Source organism: Epargyreus clarus, unplaced genomic scaffold, assembly GCF_041222505.1.
Source record: "Epargyreus clarus isolate Ecla_fem2 unplaced genomic scaffold, WU_Ecla_fem_2.2 ptg000024l, whole genome shotgun sequence".
NCBI lineage: Eukaryota > Metazoa > Arthropoda > Insecta > Lepidoptera > Hesperiidae > Epargyreus > Epargyreus clarus.
The window spans coordinates 4,673,704-4,694,749 of record NW_027332231.1 but is presented as its reverse complement, the minus strand read 5'-3'; the positions used below and the strand labels follow the sequence as shown (position 1 = coordinate 4,694,749).

The window sequence follows — 21,046 nt, the reverse complement described above, 5'->3', positions numbered from 1 at the left end:
CTGTTATCGTAAGGACGCCTTTCTTAAATTAATATTTATTTTCGTACAAAACAAGCAAGGCGCTGAAGCGAGCAAATTATATTTTTGATTTAATAATCTGATTTAGGAGTATTAAATTGATTTGATAATTGAATAGGCTCTATTCAGATATCTTAGTAAAGCTTTTACGAAATGAGTTTTGGGCAAAGTTTTCGAAAAGACACTGCACTGAGTTGATTTTTGTGCTCAAGTACCCTTACCATGAGTTTTTATGTTTTGACAAATATGCCTGTTTTGGTATTTGTTTAAATATTTGCCCATACAATTTCCAATTAGCGCCCCTAGCGGATTGTATCAGAACTTTAGTGTCAGTAACGTAACATTAAATGTCTAAATTGACAAAATGGCGCTTTATGTTTTGTCTCCCTTTTTTGCGAACATGTGAGGGAGACAATAAGTTCATCGTCACTTGAGCACTTACTTATTGTTACGTTTACTCAGTCTACTATAGCAAACGGAACAAAATAATGGATTGAGTAAACGTAACGTAAAATTGTGGGATGTTTTGAAAACTCATAGTAAGGGTACGGGTAAGGTGTGAGACGCGTGCAGGCTTAACACGCGCTACAGGAAAAGCGCTCTAGCCGTTGCGCCGCGCGGGTCAAATCAAATAAATAAAAAAAAAGTGTGTGTGTGTCAGCTACGACGCACGATTGGAGTTTACTCCTTACGAATGATAATTATGATATATATCGAATAGAAAAAAGGGTAGGTCAATGAACGCATCTGCTAAAATGATAAGAGAAACAAACATATATCTGTAATTATTCGGATTATTTATATTACTTCAATAATGCGTATTGCATAAAGTATGTTACAAAATAATATAAAATAGCGCCATCTAGTGGCAAGTTTTATAAATTGTAAGTTTGCAAGTTTATCAATCTATGTATTTTGGTTCCAAATATTATAATGGTAACTTAATATAATTGTTTATATTAAAGTAAATTTTAATATAATATAATTATTTATATTTAAAACAATGTTAAACGTTTTATAACTTAAAACTTAATAATTATAATTTCTTTGCCATCTATAAAATATCCTTGTTGCAATTTACGGATGAAATTTATATGAGACTCAATAAACATGTTATTATATGTAATTTGGATTGTTTCTGAATGTTTTATAATTCTAGAATTCATTTAAAACGTATTGCTAATTTTATATAACTTATTTTGAACATAATTCATTAGCAATAATTCTGTAATAAATATTAAATAATACTGTTTTGATTTTGCCCGTTTATCGTTGATAGATGGTGCTGATCAATAATGCATCCATTTTTATAAGTTAAATTAATATATCAGTAACTTACAAAAGCCTCTTTATGTTAAAAACTTATTTTGCTAATACTATATCTTATTCAATTGCTTACTGATTTTATATGTTACTCTTCTTTAAAAACGTTCATAAAAGATTGTTAATCATATTATGGCGCCAATGTTCATATTTTTCACAGTGTTTATAAATGATCAAACCTATAACTTAATTTATGCAAAAATGTAAACAAATTAGTTAATGACGTTTTAATGTTTTATATATTGCTAATTATTTTTATTGTAATAATTACTTTCATATGGGATTTGAACTTACTGTATTTTAAATTAATAAAAGCACTCTTGATTCATATTTTGGTTACCGTTACGCCTCAACTTTTCGTGTTACACTTGATTTTACTCCTCATAAAATTTCCGTACCGGGCCTTATAACTCAAATCGTTTCTTAAGGAGTAAACTCCAAAAATATTTTACTCAAAGTATAACAGATACTTCTTGAACGTCAATATATCTACCGCCCCCTTACGAGATGTTTAGTTATGGAGAAGAAGCGGCGAGAGAAACTCCATGTCATGGAGTTTCTTTCTTTTAAAAAACGTCTTTTAAATAATAAGTGTTGTCTGTTAAATAATAATAGATGTGTTACCATCCGTATGAACTAAGTTTGAACGGCTCCTAACTACAACAGCTCCACATTGTTTTAAATCCGAAAAAGATATGACGGCAGCATTTCCCTTCAAAGTTATAACAGAGCCCTCAGAATAGCATGTTAACATGGTGACAACGCCGGCGTCATCCTTCGAACCGCTTATCTCTTCCATTATCGTTATCAAGCAATGACGCACGCGGATACCTCCACTAATTTAAATATACCTACGAGTACTACACTTTATCCCTGCTACACATTGAATATCATTATGACCTCATTACTATACACCTGGAATCGATCTTTTCCTAGAAACAGAACGGTAGAAGAACAGATTTATGTATCTTTGGGAATATCATAAATGAGAATGTTACTAATCTATCTAATACCTTTAAACGAGCAATTCTTGTATATATTTATATCAACGATCTCGGAAACGACTCCAACGATTTTTGTGAAATTATGTATTTAGGAGGTTTCGGGGCGAATCGATCTAGCTAGGTTTTATTTTCAGAAAATGTCGTTTTTTTGTTTTATTATAACATCACCAAGCAAAGCTCGGTCATCCAGGTACTATTCTATATTAAAAGCCTTTGTGTTTGACTTTGTAGGTACCGTCTTAACCTTAAGGGTACACGAGGCACGTGCCTAGACCCCCCTCCCTCAGCTGCTTCCCGAAAAGCCAATATATTCGCTACTTGATATCTACTAAAATATAGATAACATACTAATTTAAATTATTTTAAATCTATGGAGACAGTTTATTTAGGGATTTTGCTTGATATTACCTATTTGTTTTAAAAATAACTATGCCGTGTTTATTTTTTTAATATTTTCTAAATATTTTTTTAATAGGGCCCGGAATTCTTATGTATGCGCCCCTGCCTTCAGTATTTCCTTAAACGGCTCTGTCCAAAACATTCTCTATGTATAAAATATCCCTCAGAACTCAGATTCTGAATAAGATAATCATATCAAATAGATACTTACATAACAATTTGCGTAGAATTTAATCAGAAATGAGTTAGCAGATGATCAATTAATGCGTAATTTCAAGGTCGTATCAATAACAGGGCTAAAGTTCAGTAATTGTCATGATTGAAGAATTAAGGTCGTGTCATTCGATTTAGATCATGCAAATATAAGTAGATTTTTTTTAATACTGTGATTAGACAATTTTGTACTAGTCTAGAATTAGTAGGTACAATTTTTATTTAATGACTGTGTGTGAATATAATTATGCATCTTTTGAAGGTTTCCCCCTCGTAAACAAAAAAACATTGAAACACATACAGAAGATAGCCTAACTGAAATGTAGAGTTCCGTGACCTCTACACTCTACAGGCTAAATATGGATGACATTTGTGTATTCTGATTTTGAAAGTATGTGCTCAAAGACCCCACAAGGAGCAATGAACTTATCTCGCTTGATATATAAGACTGAAAAAAGAATTTGGTAAAGGTGAGATCTCCACAATATAAATGATCTATGCCCCATTACTTTGAGTTTAAACGTCGTGAAAACTAGCTGCTTAGAAAACTTCGATAGCGTGATTCAGACTACACGTGGTGCTCTTTGTTGTCAAATAGCATGTTTCAAGTTCAATTGTGTCTCATTTGTTTTAGTCACCGTCTATTTATTTATTAGGTAATTGGTGTGTGTGTTTTTACTCTACAAGGTGAGAAGAGTAATATTTGTATATTATTTGGTATCGTTTTGAGTCTAATTTATCCATTTTTACCACGCTTTTATTAGCTTGACCTGTATGTATGTAGCGGAATCTTTGAACTCGATTTTTACCCACTTAGGTGCGATTAATTTAAAATTTTGAACAATTGTCACGCCCGTCAGGAATCAGGATTAATGATTTTCCTTGTGTAATTTTAGCGTGGTTTTTAGTTTTTAGACTATATTCTTTTTATATCTCGATATTTTTCGAGCTAAAAGCGCTCTGTTTTCTGATAATTTGTGATTTTTCGCTGACCTTCGTTGCCAACACGTCATGTTATCTCGTAGCTACCGGTGACGTGGGTTCAAGACAGATTATCTAGAAGCTAGGTAAGCAATGCCGTATTCATATCGAATTAGGCCAAGGAAATAAATTGATAGTTTGAGATTTCTTTTTTTTAAGGGAGTAGTTGATCGGGCGTTCAGTATAAATGAATGAATGACATTTCTTCTCATTATTGATTTACAAAAACTTTTAGATTTTCTTTTAGTTTCTAGTCGACTGCAGAGGGCAATGATTTTTCTTTAGCACGCGCTACAGCCCCAACTGGAGGTCCAATTTTAACATAATATATAAGGTCTCGTTGGATCGTCTTAATTTTGGTAGAGACAATGGATTTTTTTCTATAATAATTACTAGATGTGACATAATTTATGTTTTGTTTATATATTTTATTATTTACAAATAATGAAAATTTTTAGAAATTGTCTGCAGAAAGTCTCCGCTTAATGTTTAGCACCGTCTTTTATACTTCTGATTTGGTGGATGTTGGTGGATCTCTCTAGTTGTCTATATAATAAACAATATCATATCGTGTCGAATCACATGTTTAACATCATAGTTATCGTACAGAAATATAAATCTTTAAAACGAATTGGAAAGAGTTTCTGTAATATTTTATTGCTTTATTTTATGTGTTTAATAAATAATAAATAACAAATAAATAAATAATAAATCAATAAGATGAATCCCATCCAACCCGCAGAGAAGCGTCTCTTCGACCATAAAATAAACCAGTGCCCAGCAGTGGGACCCCAGCAAGCTTTACACCAATTTAAATATAGTGTAACGCAGAAGGCAATTTATGACATTTGATTATGCGAGCGCGATTATATTTAATGTATCACACTGTGATGTCACGCGATATCTAATCGGATTAACCGTTACTTGTAAATATAGTCGAGTTCATGTATGGAATGCTGTCCATACACGCTGTATCAAATTGATCAAGTTCAGGTTATTGATTCAAGATTTTTTTATATAATATAGGAGTACCAGACGAGCATGCAGTCCACTTGATGGTAAGTGGGTACTGCCGCCCATAGACATGTGTAATCAACCCCAGATAGGATTAGATATTCCTATCTGAGGTCGGCCACAGATAGAACGCCTCGGATAAGTATGTCTCTTGTCACACCTTCAAACCAGAACACAGCAGCGCTTAACACTGCTGTTATGAGGCAGAAATAAGTGAAAATATTTTTCCAAACGCGCCAAAAGAAATACAAATTCAAAAATAGAACCGGCGTTCCTAAACTGTCTACTCAAACTGTCAATATTACAAAATAATGGATAAAATTTCATCACAAATTACGCATAACTTAGTAATTATAAAGTTTTCAGTCTCAACATGGCCTCAGTTCAGACACGTGTCACAGTTGATTTCAAACTTCGAACTAATTAACTTCACTGATGTATCAACTAATCTACTAATTGATGCATTGTAGGTACATTAAATGTAATCATCGCAATTAAGTGATAAGTTTCTTTGAATTAGGTCATATTTTTTCCGTGTACATGTTTAAATAATTCGGGACATAAAATATTTGGATTATTTTTTTATACTTAAGTGGTATTTTTATATTAATATTAAAAACTTTATTTCCGCAAATAATTTACATTCCTCATTTATTATTACGGTATTACCTACATATTGTTGGAAAACTTTCGAATTTATTTATTCTATTATAGTATTATGTTAATTTTGTTTTGTGTTATTTTTATAATAATAAGTAAGTAAATTACGTAAATTATAGGAAAAAAATATATAATCACTGGCTGGAAAGATTTGATAAATTAACAGAAAAAAGTAAACAAATGTGTGTTGACGTTTCAGTTACATTTTGAGCGGGAATAAAGGATGTAAGTTTGTTGATGGAATTGTTTTATTTTATCAATATTATATTTAGAAAACCATAAAGGAGTTATTATAAGTCAAAGATGATCGCCACCCTTATGCCTTTAATAATAATTCTTTTTATATTTAATCTGTATCTATTCTGTTCTCTGCATACGTAATGATATCGATACGTGGTCAACCAAGTGCTAAGTCCGTTCGAGAAACGTCATAAGAACAAAGTGTCAATTTACTATCGCAAAGATTACATATCCAGTACCTACTTAAGGCGAATTATATATTAAAGTATTTTATGAATTATCTTATTACTTAAAATACGACTTCTATTTTTAAAGTAACAGGCAATGGTTAGTGGCAGACACTTAAAAATGTATATGAGAGAGATATTTGATGTAGAGTTCTGTGAAAGAATATTTTATGAGTAAAAAATTTACAAGCACATGGAGGGTTCCTTACCACCAAATTTCAATATTTTATATATTTAGAAATTTATTATTTTGTTATCATGACAGATATAATAGTATGTGCATTGTGAAAATTTAAATTGACTTACTATTACAGTTCAATAGTTACTACGAAAATGTCGAAAATGCAGGTTTCTTACAAGATGTAACTGTGGGCAAATTATATATAAGTAGATTTCTTTCCGTCCGTTAGCGATCATAGTTTGCGGGCGCTTCAGTAACTGCGGTGCTATAACCGCACAAAAACTGCGTTATCGTTGGTTTTGAAATAAAACAGCTATTCCGTATCCGGAAACGAAAGGAAATAGCTCTGTGGGTTCTCTCTCTCAATGATTATCCGATACGCTATTATTTAGATTTCTTTTTATCAGTTAAGCATAGGTATAACTGTTTCAATTTATGTATATTTTGTTTCAATTAAAATTTATGTATTTAAATATTTTCAAGTTTGAAATAGTATGAAAATTATATTAAATTTAGGTAAGAACTTTTCCCTTAATTTTTGTACATTCTTACAATAAAGTCGCATAAATAGTTTTAACTTTTTTTTTTATAATATAAGAGTAGCAGACGAGCATGCAGTCCACCTGATGGTAAGTGGCTACTGCCGCCCATGATACAGATGTCCAACCCCAGATAGAATTAGATATTCCTACCTGAGGTCGGCCACAGATGCGCCGCTACCCCTGAGGACTAAGCTGGAACGCCTCGGAAAAGTCTGTCTCCCTTTCCACACCCTTCAAACCGGAACACAGCAGCGCCTAACACTGCTGTGATAAGGTAGAAATGTGTGTGGCGGTGATGCCGCCGGAGTCGAACCACAAAGTCGAACCACTACCACCTTCAAAACCTATCTCATGTTATAGCGACCTTAAAAACGTTTACAGTTATTTTTAACCTTGATCGATACCGAATGTGCTCGTTTTACTACTTCCGTGTGATATATGTTTGTATTTTGTCGTAACATATGTGACGTATAAGGAATTTTACTATAGTTTCTTGTGTGTTCTATTATAAATTGAATTACTACCATAAGCATTTTTTTTGTTTTGGGTACAGAATACTTTGTACTAAGTAACTAAAATTATTGAAACATTTGTATGACCAGGGCTCGAACCTGGATTTCTCTGGAATATTTCTTTCATTATTATTACACCACGTAGTTCCGGTTGTAGAGATCTATAACTTTGCCTGTGGTGGGACCACTTTTACACCTATTTCTATTTTGTAACAGCAGGGTACCCAACTCTGTTAAGTCTCCAGCTGTTAGATCTAGTTAAAGGGTTATAAGACCGATTTAATAATTCCAGCCATCCCATACTGCTCCGTTTGCGCCGCAACGTATCTATAAAATAATTAAAAAAAGTTTAAAGACTAAAATTCTATGAAAAATAGTGCTCTAAAACTGCAAACTGAAAATACGCTCATTGTATAGTTCTAACTTCATCATGTAAAGTATAATATCATCGTATACCACTTTATTCTAGGAGATTCTCTGCTAAGAATAAGATCGACGTTTTTACGTAAACGTATACGTTTTAGTTTTGATTTATTCGGTTACAATTGCTCATATAAGTGGCAACGATAACTTAAAATCACATGGGCCATGATTTTATATTTCTTTTGTTAAATAAAATTGCATAAAATAAACACTTTACTATAAAACTTGTCCGATTCTGACCAGTATTACATAGTTGCAAAAACATATACAAATCGTATGCATAGTTCAAGCATACGTATATTATGTCATGTATTTGTGACAATAGTACTAGTTAGCGCGTGGTGTCGGCATGCGCGCTTATCAGTCGACCTCAGACGTGTGCACGCAGCACGCCGGTATAACTCGATAACATCTACACATCGATAATTGTGAACTCTAAACCATGTGTACAGTTCACAAAGTGTTGAAAGACGTCTTTTTGACTGAAAAGTGGGTTTAAAGACAAGTGTATGTTCACTTTGGCGATGGCGATCGTTTTTCGCGTTTAGAGTAAATAAGAAATAGTCTTAGTGTAAATAGTGTTCGTGTTTGTGAGTTTCTTCACGGTTTATGTGTGACTATATTTAATTGGTTAACGTAAATAATGAGACTGACTGATGATGACAGAGTGACTTTAAATTGAAATTGAAATTAATACTTAAAATTGAAAATTCAAAGTGTTATAATAGTTTCAAAGTGTTACCTTTTTGCACAAGTTTAAAATATGTAGAGTCGATTTTCAAAACATCAGCTTCAATATGGTGGTAGTAATACTAGGAACAAAATTTAATTAGTATTTAAGACTAAATCAATGGAACACGATACGAGACGAGCGTATATAAAATTAATATTGCTTACAAAGAAAATATATTTCGTATCGTATGCCAATTTATCGCAGAAGCAGAAGTTAGGAATAGTACAGTAACACTTGATAGTACAACACGAAATTGAAGCCACCGTTTGAAACGCTTTATATACACAGATTATTATTATCGATGACGATAAGATGATGATGATGACGATTTGATACTACCGACAAGACACAGTGATTTTGGTTTGCGACATTCAGTGTGATTTTCGTAAATATTCGCGTAACTTATCGACATTTTATTGTTTTATTTTTATGTTTTTATTGCAAATTTCAATAATGATGTGACAATTGTGTGACATAGGATGTGATATTAAAACGTTATGGGTATGGTTTTCCTTGTGTCACCGAAAAGGATGAATTGACCACGTAATGGAAATCGAAACTGAGGATTATAGAGGTAAATTATTTTGGAATTTGATATATACCTACTTACATATAGAATTACAAGTGCTCATGAATTTTATATGTACGTAATTATTTCTAGCTATGTTCAACATAATCTGTATTGTTTCAATTATCGCCTTCATTAATTGACATCAATATGCTTGTAAGTGTATCAAAAGCTATATGAGGCGTCCCCAAATTCAAATTTCCATGAAAAATATGGTGATTGATATAAGATTTCAATTTGGAGAATTTCGAGGAGAAGGATTTGAATTTTAAAGTATATGTGTGTTGAAGATACATATATAAACTCAATGTAAATTAATTTACTTTTAAATATATCTATGTGTCACTCTTTGATTTGATCAGTCTGTCTGTCAAGTGTATGTATAATGTAGTGTACAGATTCCAAGTAATATATCGTGATTAATCCTGCAAGTTCGTTTATATTATCCTATAACTCCTTCAATGTGTTTGTATTTAGAAGATTTAGAACCAATTTATGTACCTACATACACGGAGTTGTTCAGTAAAAAACTTACATATAAATATGACTACAATAGTGATAACCCAAACATAAAAGAGGTTAATAAAAATGCGAATTGGTGACATTCTGTGAGGTTATTATAATCTGGAAATATGTCACAACAAGCGGATCCGAAAGAAGGCCGTTAACGCTCGGTTACAAAGCCAAAACATTGGTTAGAAATTAGGCACAACAGAAAAGTCTTGATACGACCAATTAAAGCCCTCACATGTACAAGAACTTTATTTTAAAAGCACTTAGGACCACACAACTAGTTTTGCGACTTTCGTCTATAATAAATGCATCAACATGCCAAACTCTGGTATTTTGTACAAATTTCTGTATCTTAAATTTAAATCAATGATTTGTAGATATTATAACGTTTATCATGATGCGTGTGGAATTTCGTGATACAAGCTAATTTATATAAAGGCTTATACCCGTTAATTATACTTTTAATTATTCTGATAACATACCTATTTATAATTTATTTCTACTAGAAAGTGGCGGAGGTGCGGGGCTATATTAAAATTACAACACTTTGAGATATCTGTACATTTTACTTAGATTTTTTTATAATATACTTTGTAGAAAAAGACGAGCATGCTGTCCACCTGATGGTAAGTGACTACTGCCGCCTATGGACATGTATAATCAGCCACAGACAGAAATTTATATTCCTACTTAAGGTCGACCAGGACTAAACTGGAACGTCTCGGAATAATATGTCTCCCTTACCGCAACCTTCAAACCTTAACACAGCTGCGCTAACACTGCTGTTATTAGGTAGAAATAGGTATGGCGGTGGTGCCGCCAGAGTTGAACCACAAAGGGTTCTACTTCAAAACTTATTTACTAGATCCACCAACAAAGTACGCGTCAGTATCACGCGTCAGTATCGCCAAATAACGCAAGTTTCAATAGTATTTTCGGGTATCAACTTCCATACATTAGTTATGGGTGAAAATCAATAATACGCTGTTTACTCGCTGATAACGCCATCCTATACGCACTCGCTACTGTCTCCTATTGCTGTTATCACTATACCAATATCATAAACGTAGCTACCTACTTCTGTCATGTTTGTTTCACCTTTTAGTTTAATTTACCTGAATATAATACCTAGGTATAGTTTCAAAGTTAGTAGAATCTTTCCTGTTCCAGGTTTGTTTTTTATTTTTATTTTTTTTATAATATAGGAGTAGCAGACGAACATGCAGTCCACCTGATGGTAAGTGGCTACTGCCGCCCATGGACATTTGTGATCAACCCCAGATAGGATTAGATATTCCTACCTGAGGTCGGCCACAGATGCGCCCCTGAGGACTAAGCTGGAACGCCTCCTAAAAGTCTGTAAACCACACCCTTCAAACCGGAACACAGCAGCGCCTAACACTGCTGTTATTAGGTAGAAATAGGTGTGGCGGTGGTGCCGCCGGAGTCGAACCGCAAAGGTGTTACCCCTTTATAGGTGATAACACCACCGCCATACCTATTTGCTTTACTACTCGTGGTAAGCGTTGTGTTCTGGTCTGAAGGGTATGGTAGCAGGGACACTTATATGAGACATTTGAATTTAGTCCTAAGGTAGCAATGATTTCGTGGCTAACCTCAAATAGAACTTCTGTATTTTTTAAGGTTGATCGATAAAACTTAATTCCTACCTAAGGTCGGACACAGGTGCGTTACTCTGAGAACTAATCTGGAAAGCCTCGGAAAAGTATGTCTCCGTTCAAACCAGAACATATTAGCACATAATACAGCTGTTATTAAGGAGAAATATGTGTTATCATAGATGTTTCTACCTTTCTACATCTATTTAATAAAAAATACTGTTTACATTAAGTATTTAAAGCCTGTTTGTAAATATAAGATTAGGCGTTTCAAAACAGGACTTCTAATAACATCCTCTGTTTAAAGTTTATGTTTAGCTGACGTGAGCAAAATAACAATGTAACTGAATCATAGGGATGGGGACCTGAGATGGATTTATCAAAGAATAGATCTTGTGGACTAAAAAATCGATTTACTGAATTGATTTTTCATTCTAGATCTAAAGTCGATCTTCTTGAAGTTGATTGAACATTAACAAATGTGATTTAGACATTTTTTGCTGTCGGATATGTATTTCAGTGCTTGTTTGGTCCTGATGAGCTCTTTTTCGCTATTATCACCCTTTTTAGCTAAAAAGATCGAAAATCGATTTTCGGAGAATAGATTATGTGGGTCTCGATTTGTTGTGAAATTTTTTTGTGAATCGATTTATCACACGTCAATTCGAATCGATTCAAGAATCTTTTTCGGAAAGAATCGCCATCCCTACTAAATCACTATATGAATACATGATCTCAGTAGATTATATAAAAAACAGATGGATAAAGTATGCAAATTTTGAAAAATAGACGGAAGTAACATAACTAGAGAATAAAGTCCAATTGAGCTATTAATGACCATGTTATTAATTGTATTTTTTTGCCATTTTTTAATTTCACTTTTTATATCGTGATGCTTAATTAATTTTATTTTTAGTAGAACTGTTATATGGTTTTCAGTATTTTGATGATTTAGTAGAAGTAAATGGAATTAAATTTTTAATTCGTTTTTAATTAATATTCTATACAATCTTTTGCCTCTCTAATCGCAATTTGTCAATTTCTGTCACTAGTCAATTGTCAAATTTCCATCTCTGGTATGCAAAATGGAAAGATTTACGATCGTTATTAATAATCAATCTATCCACTGTTTTGTCTACCAAAGATCGAAATTTGACCACATTTGCCATTTGGTTATTACTGTAAGTGTTCTCACGACATAAATGGAGGTGTAGTAGTCTAGTTTTACTGCTGCCCGTTATTAATATTCAATCTATCCAACGTTTTGCCCACCAAAGATCGATTGACAATTTCCGCCTAATGTTAATTTCAGTAAGTGTTCTCACAAAAATGGAGGAGTAATAATCCAGTTTTACTACTCTAGCAGTATAAACTACTAGCTGACCGGCAAACTTTGTACCGCCTCAAAATCTATTTATCAAATATATTTCATATAAAATATAGCCTATGTTACTCGTGGATAATGTAGCTTTCGAATGGTGAAAGAATTTTTAAAATCGGTCCAGTAGTTTTTGAGCCTATTCATTACAATCAAACAAACAAACAAAGTTTTCATCTTTATAATATTAGTATAGATATTAGTATAGTAAATAATATAGTATAGAAGTATAGGTTAACTGCAAATACATACTACGTAGTATGCATACGTCTACTTAATTATCAAACCAGTTAATCCAATTTATGACCCTGTAGGACTACCATGAGTTTACAAAAGTATTACTCGCTAGCGACTGCGTAAAATAAATGTATGAAAAATTGTACAGCGCCTCTGGTGGTTACTCGTAGAACTAAAATCCGTAGTGACGTAACTCGATACGTAAAAAACCTATCGAAATCAAATCGCTAGCGAATGTCATTATGATCTATTGCCATACAAATTCGGTCCCATGAGTCATTAATTTGACAGACGTTGTCAAGAAATACCGTAACGATAGTAGTTATGTTATTCACTAGCAAAATGACAATAGTTTTCTATTTACCATTTCTATAGTGGCGTTTCTATGCCAACTCATGGTAGTGCTACAGATCGTACTATGAGTAGGTATACGAGATACGCCATTTGAGATAATTATCTTCTCGTTGTATTAGATCTAACAAGATATAATAACATGATTGAGTAAATCGATTCGGGTAAATGCCTATTTACGCAATTAATCGATTATAGGTTATAATATATATATGTATATCAATACATAATCGATTATAGGTAAGTACCTATTTCATTAGTAAATTTTCATCAAATGTACCCACGTAACTAGGTAAAAATAATCCTTGTCCCTATAGTATCGGGACCAGAATAGGGCTACGGTATCCCCTGCCTGTCGTAAGAGGCGACTAAAAGGACTTCCGGGGTTGCGGGCGGCAAGAGTTGGAGCTCAAACCGTCCAGCAAGCGGCCCTGGGAAGGACAGCGGTTTGTGTGGTCGCATATCGCTGTAATCACCAGGGATGTGAGAGGAGCGCAAATTACTTCCCCAGGACAGAGCCCGATAGAAGGAATCGCGTTAGTTCCGTTGGAGATCCCGCAGTTCTCCACCAAACGCCGAGGCCGACCACCGAGGGGGTTTTAGTGTGGTAAAAGTCCCACATAACCCACCGTCACGCCCATGGCGTCGGGTACCTTTTGAAGGTTTCTCCCTCGTCAACAAAAAAAAGGTAAAAAGAATCCTAGTTTAATCGCGTTTTTAATGTATTTGATATTTCACCAAAAGAGAGTCGTCGCTCATATCTATGTCCGTCTTTTTATAGAATGAAAAGAAAATAATTGTAAAAGATTAAGATAAAGAATAATAAATAAAAAGATAAAGATTAAAGGACGAAACAACTTTCATAAGTTGATCTTAACTGTACCTAAAAATAGATAATGTTTTTTACAAAAAAATAGAAAGTTAAGATTTTGTTTCATCTATTTATATATCGCATTCTTAGGTACGGGTCCTTCCCTATAGCTAGCTGTGTCTGTCATCAGCCAGTGTAAAACTTTAGTTAGGAGACAGTAAAGTGTCTTAAAGAAGCAAACTTATTTTATTTATGTATTTATTGAACACCAACATAATGTACACTAGATGTATTAGTTAAGCGTGAAATAATTAGAGAAAGTAGGTGAGTGCCATTACAATTACAGGTGAAGACTGCATGCTATAGAAAGAAGCGAGTATATAGAATTATAGGGGTAAAATGAACACATACATTTTAGATTCTACAAGTTGACCCGGCAAACGTTGTAAATAAAAAAATGTTAAGGGTGGTGAACTTATCACTTAGAGGTATGAAAAATAGATAGTAGCTGTTTCTCAGACCCACTGAATATGCAGATAAAATTTGGTGAAAATCGGTAAAGCCGTTTCGGAGGAGTACGGTAACTAACATTGTGACACGAGAATTTTATATATAAGATTTTTAAATTATTTTTAAACTAATTTCAATCTATTTTTAAAGTATTTTTATAACATAGAAGTAGCAGACGAGCTTGCAGTCCTCCTGGTGGTAAATAGCTACTGCCGCGCATAGACATTTGTAATCAACTAAAGGTAATTAGATTCCCATCTGAGGTCGGCTCCACGTATTTCTTTCCCAGTTTTACGTATGCGATCCCGGAATTATGACAACAGTTACATTGAACACCCTCGTGACATTTGGCAAGTGGCCAGTGATACAGTACTCTATTTCAGTTCAGCATTCCCGTCACGCGGCTATATCTTTATTGCCTCGCTAATTGATGTCACTGGGACGAACTATCCCAACGTCACGGTGCTAGTAAAGTTTGAACTGAACCCTGCCGCCGTGGGTTCTTCGCCCCTCAGAACCCTCGGCGGCACCATCGCCACATTTCGTCATCAATGATGTGCTTGCTGATGACTGGAAGCTGATCATGTCTGTATGCTTGGAGTTCTGTGAGATGTCTGTATGTTATCTGTCTAGTTAGTATAAGTGGGCTCGGCCGTTCTAATTAGATCAATAAAATAAATAAATAAACCCATTATTGTCTCATTGCTGGGCGCGGGTCTCCTCTCAGAATGAGAAGGATTAGGCCCTGGTCCTCACTATGTTCCCCTTTACCGATAATTAATTTCTAATACGCACATAACTATCAAAAATTGTCTGGGATTTTAACCTCGGGCCCTCCATCGAGAGGTCGAGCTTCAACCACTAAGTGTTGTGTTATTTTTTTGTTTATTTCCGTGACGTTATATTATAAATAACTAGCTAACCCGGCAAACGTTGTGTTGCCACATAAATAAAAAAAGTTAAGGGTGAACAACCCTTATCACTTAGGGCTATGAAAAATAGATAGTAGCCGATTCTCAGACCTACTGAATATGCGTATAAAATTTGGTTAAAATCGGTAAAGCCGTTTCGGAGGAGTACGGTAACTAACATTGTGACACGAGAATTTTATATAAGATTAATCTATCCAATTCTTAGTTTACCTAAGATCGAGGTTTCACAATATTAAGCAGATATTTCTATTATAGGTAGGGAGAAAAAAATAGGATTAATAATGATAAATAACAGGCGTTAGTTCTCAAGCGCACGACGCATCTGTGGGCGGGCGTAGGTGGGACTCCAAATTATCTAGGTTTAATTACAGAAGTCCAAGGGCGGCAGTTGTCATTTACCATCAGGTAAAGTATGCTGTCCCACTGCTGGGCACGGGTCTCCTCTCAGAATGAGAAGGATTAGTGGCCACCGCGCAGGCCAAGTGCGTATTGGTAGACTTCACATACCTTTGAGATTTTTTTTTATAAATCTCGCAGATATACAGGTTTCCTCACGATGTTTTCCTTCGCCGTTTAGGATGTGATAATTAATTTCTAGAAATGCTTTTGTATGCAAAAAAAAATACAATGAAAAGTGTTTGGAATTTTTCTACAAACTTTCCTTGTGTGTCGTATTTTAGTTTGTTGAGGCTAATTTAACATTAAATACCATTTTTTATGGACCATTCGCGCGAGGAAATGTTCCGTTGTTTTGGACGCGTTACAAAGAGATTCTTTCAAGTTTTTTTGGTTATAAAACCAATTATACACATAATGTTCCACGCAACATTTGCAAGATTAACGACGGCAAAGACTGTGAACTGTTTGATGTGATTCCATTTTACTTTTTGTTACGTGTAAAATGTCATGTTTCGTATAAAAAAACATTAAACATTTACGGTTACGAAGCGTTTTTCTTCCGCGTACGAACGACGAACATGAGATTTTATTAACATGCGGTTATTTAACCGGTGCGTTAACGGAAGCGCCCGCACACTCAGCGGAAAAAGATCGCAATTCGATAGCAGAAAATACATTGAAGGTGGTAGAAACCTTTGTAGTTCGACTCCGGCGGCACCACTCCCACACCTATTTCTACCTAATAACAGCAAGGCGCTGCTGTTTGAAGGGTGTGATAAGGGAGACAGACTTTTCCGAGGCGTTCCAGCTTAGTCCTCAGGGGTAGCGGCGCATCTGTGACCGACCTCAGGTAGGAATATCTAATCCTATCTTGAGTTGATTACAGATGTCCATGGGCGGCAGTAGCCACTTACCATCAGGTGGACTGCATGCTCGTCTGCTACTCCTATATTATATAAAAAAAAACATCGATATAAGATGCCCAACGTTACAGCAGAAACCTGTGGCTGTTCCCGAAGAATCCTTTTTACCCGACTAAGGTGGGTAATGTTTTTTTGAGCGTATCATCATCAACCCATTACTGTCCCACTGCTGGGCACGGGTCTCCTCTCTGACTGAGAAGGTTCAGGCCATAGTCCACCGCGCTGGCCAAGTACGTATTGGTAGACTTCACATACCTTTGAGATTTTATTTTTATAAATCTCTCAGCTGTGCAGGTTTCCTCACGATGTTTTCCTTTAGCGTTTAAGCAAGTGATAATTAATTTCTAATGCGCACATAATGTTGAAAAATCAGAGGTGCGTGCGTGCCTGGGATATAAACTTAGGACCCCTCGATCAAGAGGCAGAGTTTCTTAACCACTAGACTATCACCTGCTTCGTGTAAGTACCTACGTATGAATCATTTGGCAAGTCCTGTACTCCGAAGGGTTAACAGATTTAACACATGAGGTATCGTTGATTTCACTGATCTTAACATACTTATGAGGTGTCCTAGGATTCATCTAAATTACCCACACCAGATGGTATACACCAGATGGTGTGGCGAGCGTCAAGCTCACCTGGGCGGAGCCCGACGGGGCAACGCGCTAAGAGGACTCCGGTTGCGTTCCTTTGGAGATCCCGGAGCCCTCAACGCAGCGCAGAGGACGGCCACCGGGGGGGTTTTAGTGCGGTAAAAATCCCACGTAACTCGGCGTCGCTCCCACGTTGTCGGGTACCTTTTGAAGGTTTCCCACTCGACAAAAAAAAAAAAAAAAAGGATTCATCTAAATTGTGGGAGAGGTGAGCTATATTTTAAAGCACGATTTTTTTGTAGTTATAATATCTCTCCAGTTTTATTCATATCGTCAAAGGGTCCCGGGTTTGATTCCCGGCCAGACACATATCTAAATGATGAATTTAGATTTCTGTTTCTGGGTCTGGGTCCTGGGTGTTTGTGTATTTGTATATGTGTGTGTGCATGGGTCCCACGACACAGTGAATCCTAATGTGGGGCTGTGAATGTAGAAAGCGTTTTTTAAAAACAAAGGCTTTTTAACACAACAAACAAACATATTATCTACTCGCTCTATACAGTTATAGTTGAACGCAGCGACCGGAAATTTTAAAAGGTCTCCCAAATTACATTTCCGATGTACACGAGTTTTCTACGCTCAAATATTTTCTCATATCCGAGCTACGAATGATGTTGAGTTTATTTGTGCATCCTTTTTATAGCACTTGAACTTCGTTACGGTTAGAGGTTATTTGTAACAGGCCAGTATAAGTTCAAAAGTAGTCTAAACTCTAAAGTGACAGATAGATTAATTATTTATTGATTGTGAAAATCTGTAGTGGTTGTGTAAATGTGTATATTGTATGTTATAAAAATCTTTCAATATTAGTCGGAAACGCATTTTTAAAAAAAGAAATGATAGGTGATTGGCCAAATGCGAGTCGAGTAGCACAAAGAGGGTTCTGTCTCATTAAATTTTTATTTGTTTTTATTGGAGTGAACATTTCTTTAGCGGCGTTGTGCAGTTTTTATGATGGGTTTTCTTCAATTAAATTACAGTTTAATAGAGAAAACTAAATACGCCGCGGTCCTTGTATGCTCGACCTCCCTTTTATATTCAAGCTTTTTTTATTTTTAGTATTTGTTATAACGGCCACCGTTACACATGCTCTATAAAAAAATTAAGTGTTTATCTATTACGGTTCAAGAGATGTGTGAGCGATGTACAGACAGCGGAGGCTTAGTAACAGCGTACCCATCTACCCTTTGGGCACGGAACCCTAAAATTGACAGACACAGCCCATAACAAAAATTATGATGAATTCTAATTTTAGCGATGTATGAACAACCGAAGTAGACAACCTTGTCCTTAATTTCCAAGAACAAACAAACAAACCTATAAATCGAATAGTAACAGTAACTACATGTCTCTTAATATTGCAATGAAACGCTTGCTAAGCGTTATTAAGTGTGACGGGAAAACAGAATAATGTAACGATTATTAACAACTTGGCGCTTCGCCATTGCACCGTGTTCGAATTAGCGCGATTTTCGCACAGCGTGTGCGTGAATAACATTAGTTTTTTTTTATATAATGTAATAGTAGCAGACGAGCATGCAGTCCACCTGATGGTAAGTGGCTACTGCCGCCCATGGACATTTGTAATCAACCCCAGATATGATTTGATATTACTACCTGAGGTCGGCCACAGATGCGCCGCTGCCGTGAAGACTAGGCTGGAACGCCACGAAAAATAATGTCTCCCTTACCACATCCTTCAAACTGGAACACAGCAGCGCTTAACACTGCTGTTATTAGGTAGAAATAGGTGTGGCGGTGGTGCCGCCGGAGTCGAACCACAAAGGGTTCTACCACCTTCAAAGTTAGTCTTTAGTTGATATATAGAGGCTGTGTATCTATATATCTACAGGTATAAAGATTTACTTTAGATTTTTTAAGAGTAGCGGACGAGTATGCAGTCCACCTGACGGTAAGTGGCTACTGCCGCCCATGGATATTTGCAATTAACACCAGATAAAATAGATACCTGTCTGAGGTCAGCCAATAATGCGCAGCTACCCCTGAGGTCTAAGCTGGATCGCCTCGGAAAAGTATGCCTCCCTTACCATTTTCCTTGAGAAATGTTACCTTCTATTAATCAACTGATTTCTAATTGTAATACTTGGTAACAATGAACTAAATCTAATTGAATAATTTTTTGCAACAATCTTTACACTGAAATTTAATATATTAAAAAATTTATATACAGGGTGAATTTTTCAAATAGGCCTTCAAGGCTAAATCCGAAACTATACATAAGTCATAAGTTATGTATAATCCATAAGGATTAGTTCGCCAATGTATGAAAAAATATGTATTTTCTTTAAAAAAAAACATTTTCCTTTAATTTGTCATATAACATCACATCACAGAATTTGGTCCTTATAAGCGACACTATCAGATAGTGGAATAATATAGAGGATGTATTTTTTTTTCAAAATGAACTCGTTCGATTCCCGGCTAGGGAAAAGGTTAATTTAAAAAGTAATGATTCAGTTTTAGTTTTTATCAACTTGGCCTCGTAACTCGTTTCAGCATTTCGCTAATCCTTATAGTTTCGGATTTGGCCCTGAAGGCCTATTTGAAAAATTCACCCTGTATATTTGGTCATTATAATCAAAGTCAAATTATCTTAGCCTATTTTTGCGGATCGGTAAAATTTCTAGACATACCACCTGGTTTGTCTAGTACACAAGACAAATCGCCTTGTCTAGTACGTGTGCTAATGAAAATGTTTAGGTGCAATCAAATTGTATAAATCAAGCTAAATCGTAAAAGCAGTCTGTCTGCATTCAGTTTATTTCAGTAAACCACGTTTATTTAAACAGATCTTACTGTTACTGCCCGTTACATATTATTCGCTTTATATTTGTGACGGCTTCATTCGGCTACAGCTGTGAATGAATCACGGCATTGGAAATAAACACATGCACTGACTGCATACGTTTATTTGGGTTTGTTTTGCTCCCGATTCTTCATTGCTTGTATGAAGCAATAAATAATTCTAGTTATATATAGTCAGTTCATATACTGTTTGAAAAAAAATATTCGCTTTATATCTATGACGCCTTCATTCGGCTACTATTAATGAATCACGGCATTGGAAATAAACACATGCACTGACTGCATACGTTTATTTGGGTTTGTTTTGCTCCCGATTCTTCATTGCTTGTATGAAGCAATAAATAATTCTAGTTATAGTCAGTTCATATACTGCTTGAAAAAAATATTCGCTTTATATGACTGCATACGTTTATTTGGGTTTTCATTTGCTCCAGATACCTTGTTGTTTATATGAAGCAATAAATAATTAAATTTTACATACTACTTACAAAAGAATAATTCGCTTTATAACTGGGACGCCTTCATTCAGCTACAGCTGTGAATGAATCACGGCATTGGAAATAAACACATGCACTGACTGCGTACGTTTATTTGGGTTTTCATTTGCTCCAGATACCTTAATGTTTATATGAAGCAATAAATAATTTAATTTTACATACTACTTACAAAATAATCATTCGTTTTATTTTTGTGATGCCTTCATTCGGCTACAGCTGTGAATGAATCACGGCATTGGAAATAAATACATGCACTGACTGCATACGTTTATTTGGGTTTGTTTTGCTTCCGATTCCTCGTTGCTTATTTGAAACAATTATAGTTATAAGTATGTAGTAACGTGTTACAAAAAAGAGGC

General features: G+C 35.0%; 1 protein-coding gene across 3 annotated transcripts in view; it reads left to right on the top strand.

Annotated features, from left to right (window-relative positions):
* The window catches only part of Pde8 (phosphodiesterase 8), a 286,786-nt gene that overhangs the window by 107,700 nt on the left and 158,040 nt on the right, over window positions 1-21,046 (top strand). Inside the window, exon 1 of one of the 3 annotated variants that reach the window (XM_073086218.1) lies at window positions 8,434-9,044. The exons of the other annotated variants lie outside the window; for them this stretch is intronic. Within the exon in view, the coding sequence (XP_072942319.1) occupies window positions 9,017-9,044 (28 nt within the window). The 5' untranslated portion in view covers window positions 8,434-9,016. Of the gene's footprint in view, window positions 1-8,433; window positions 9,045-21,046 lie in introns of those variants that run through there. 3 annotated transcript variants of the gene reach the window in all.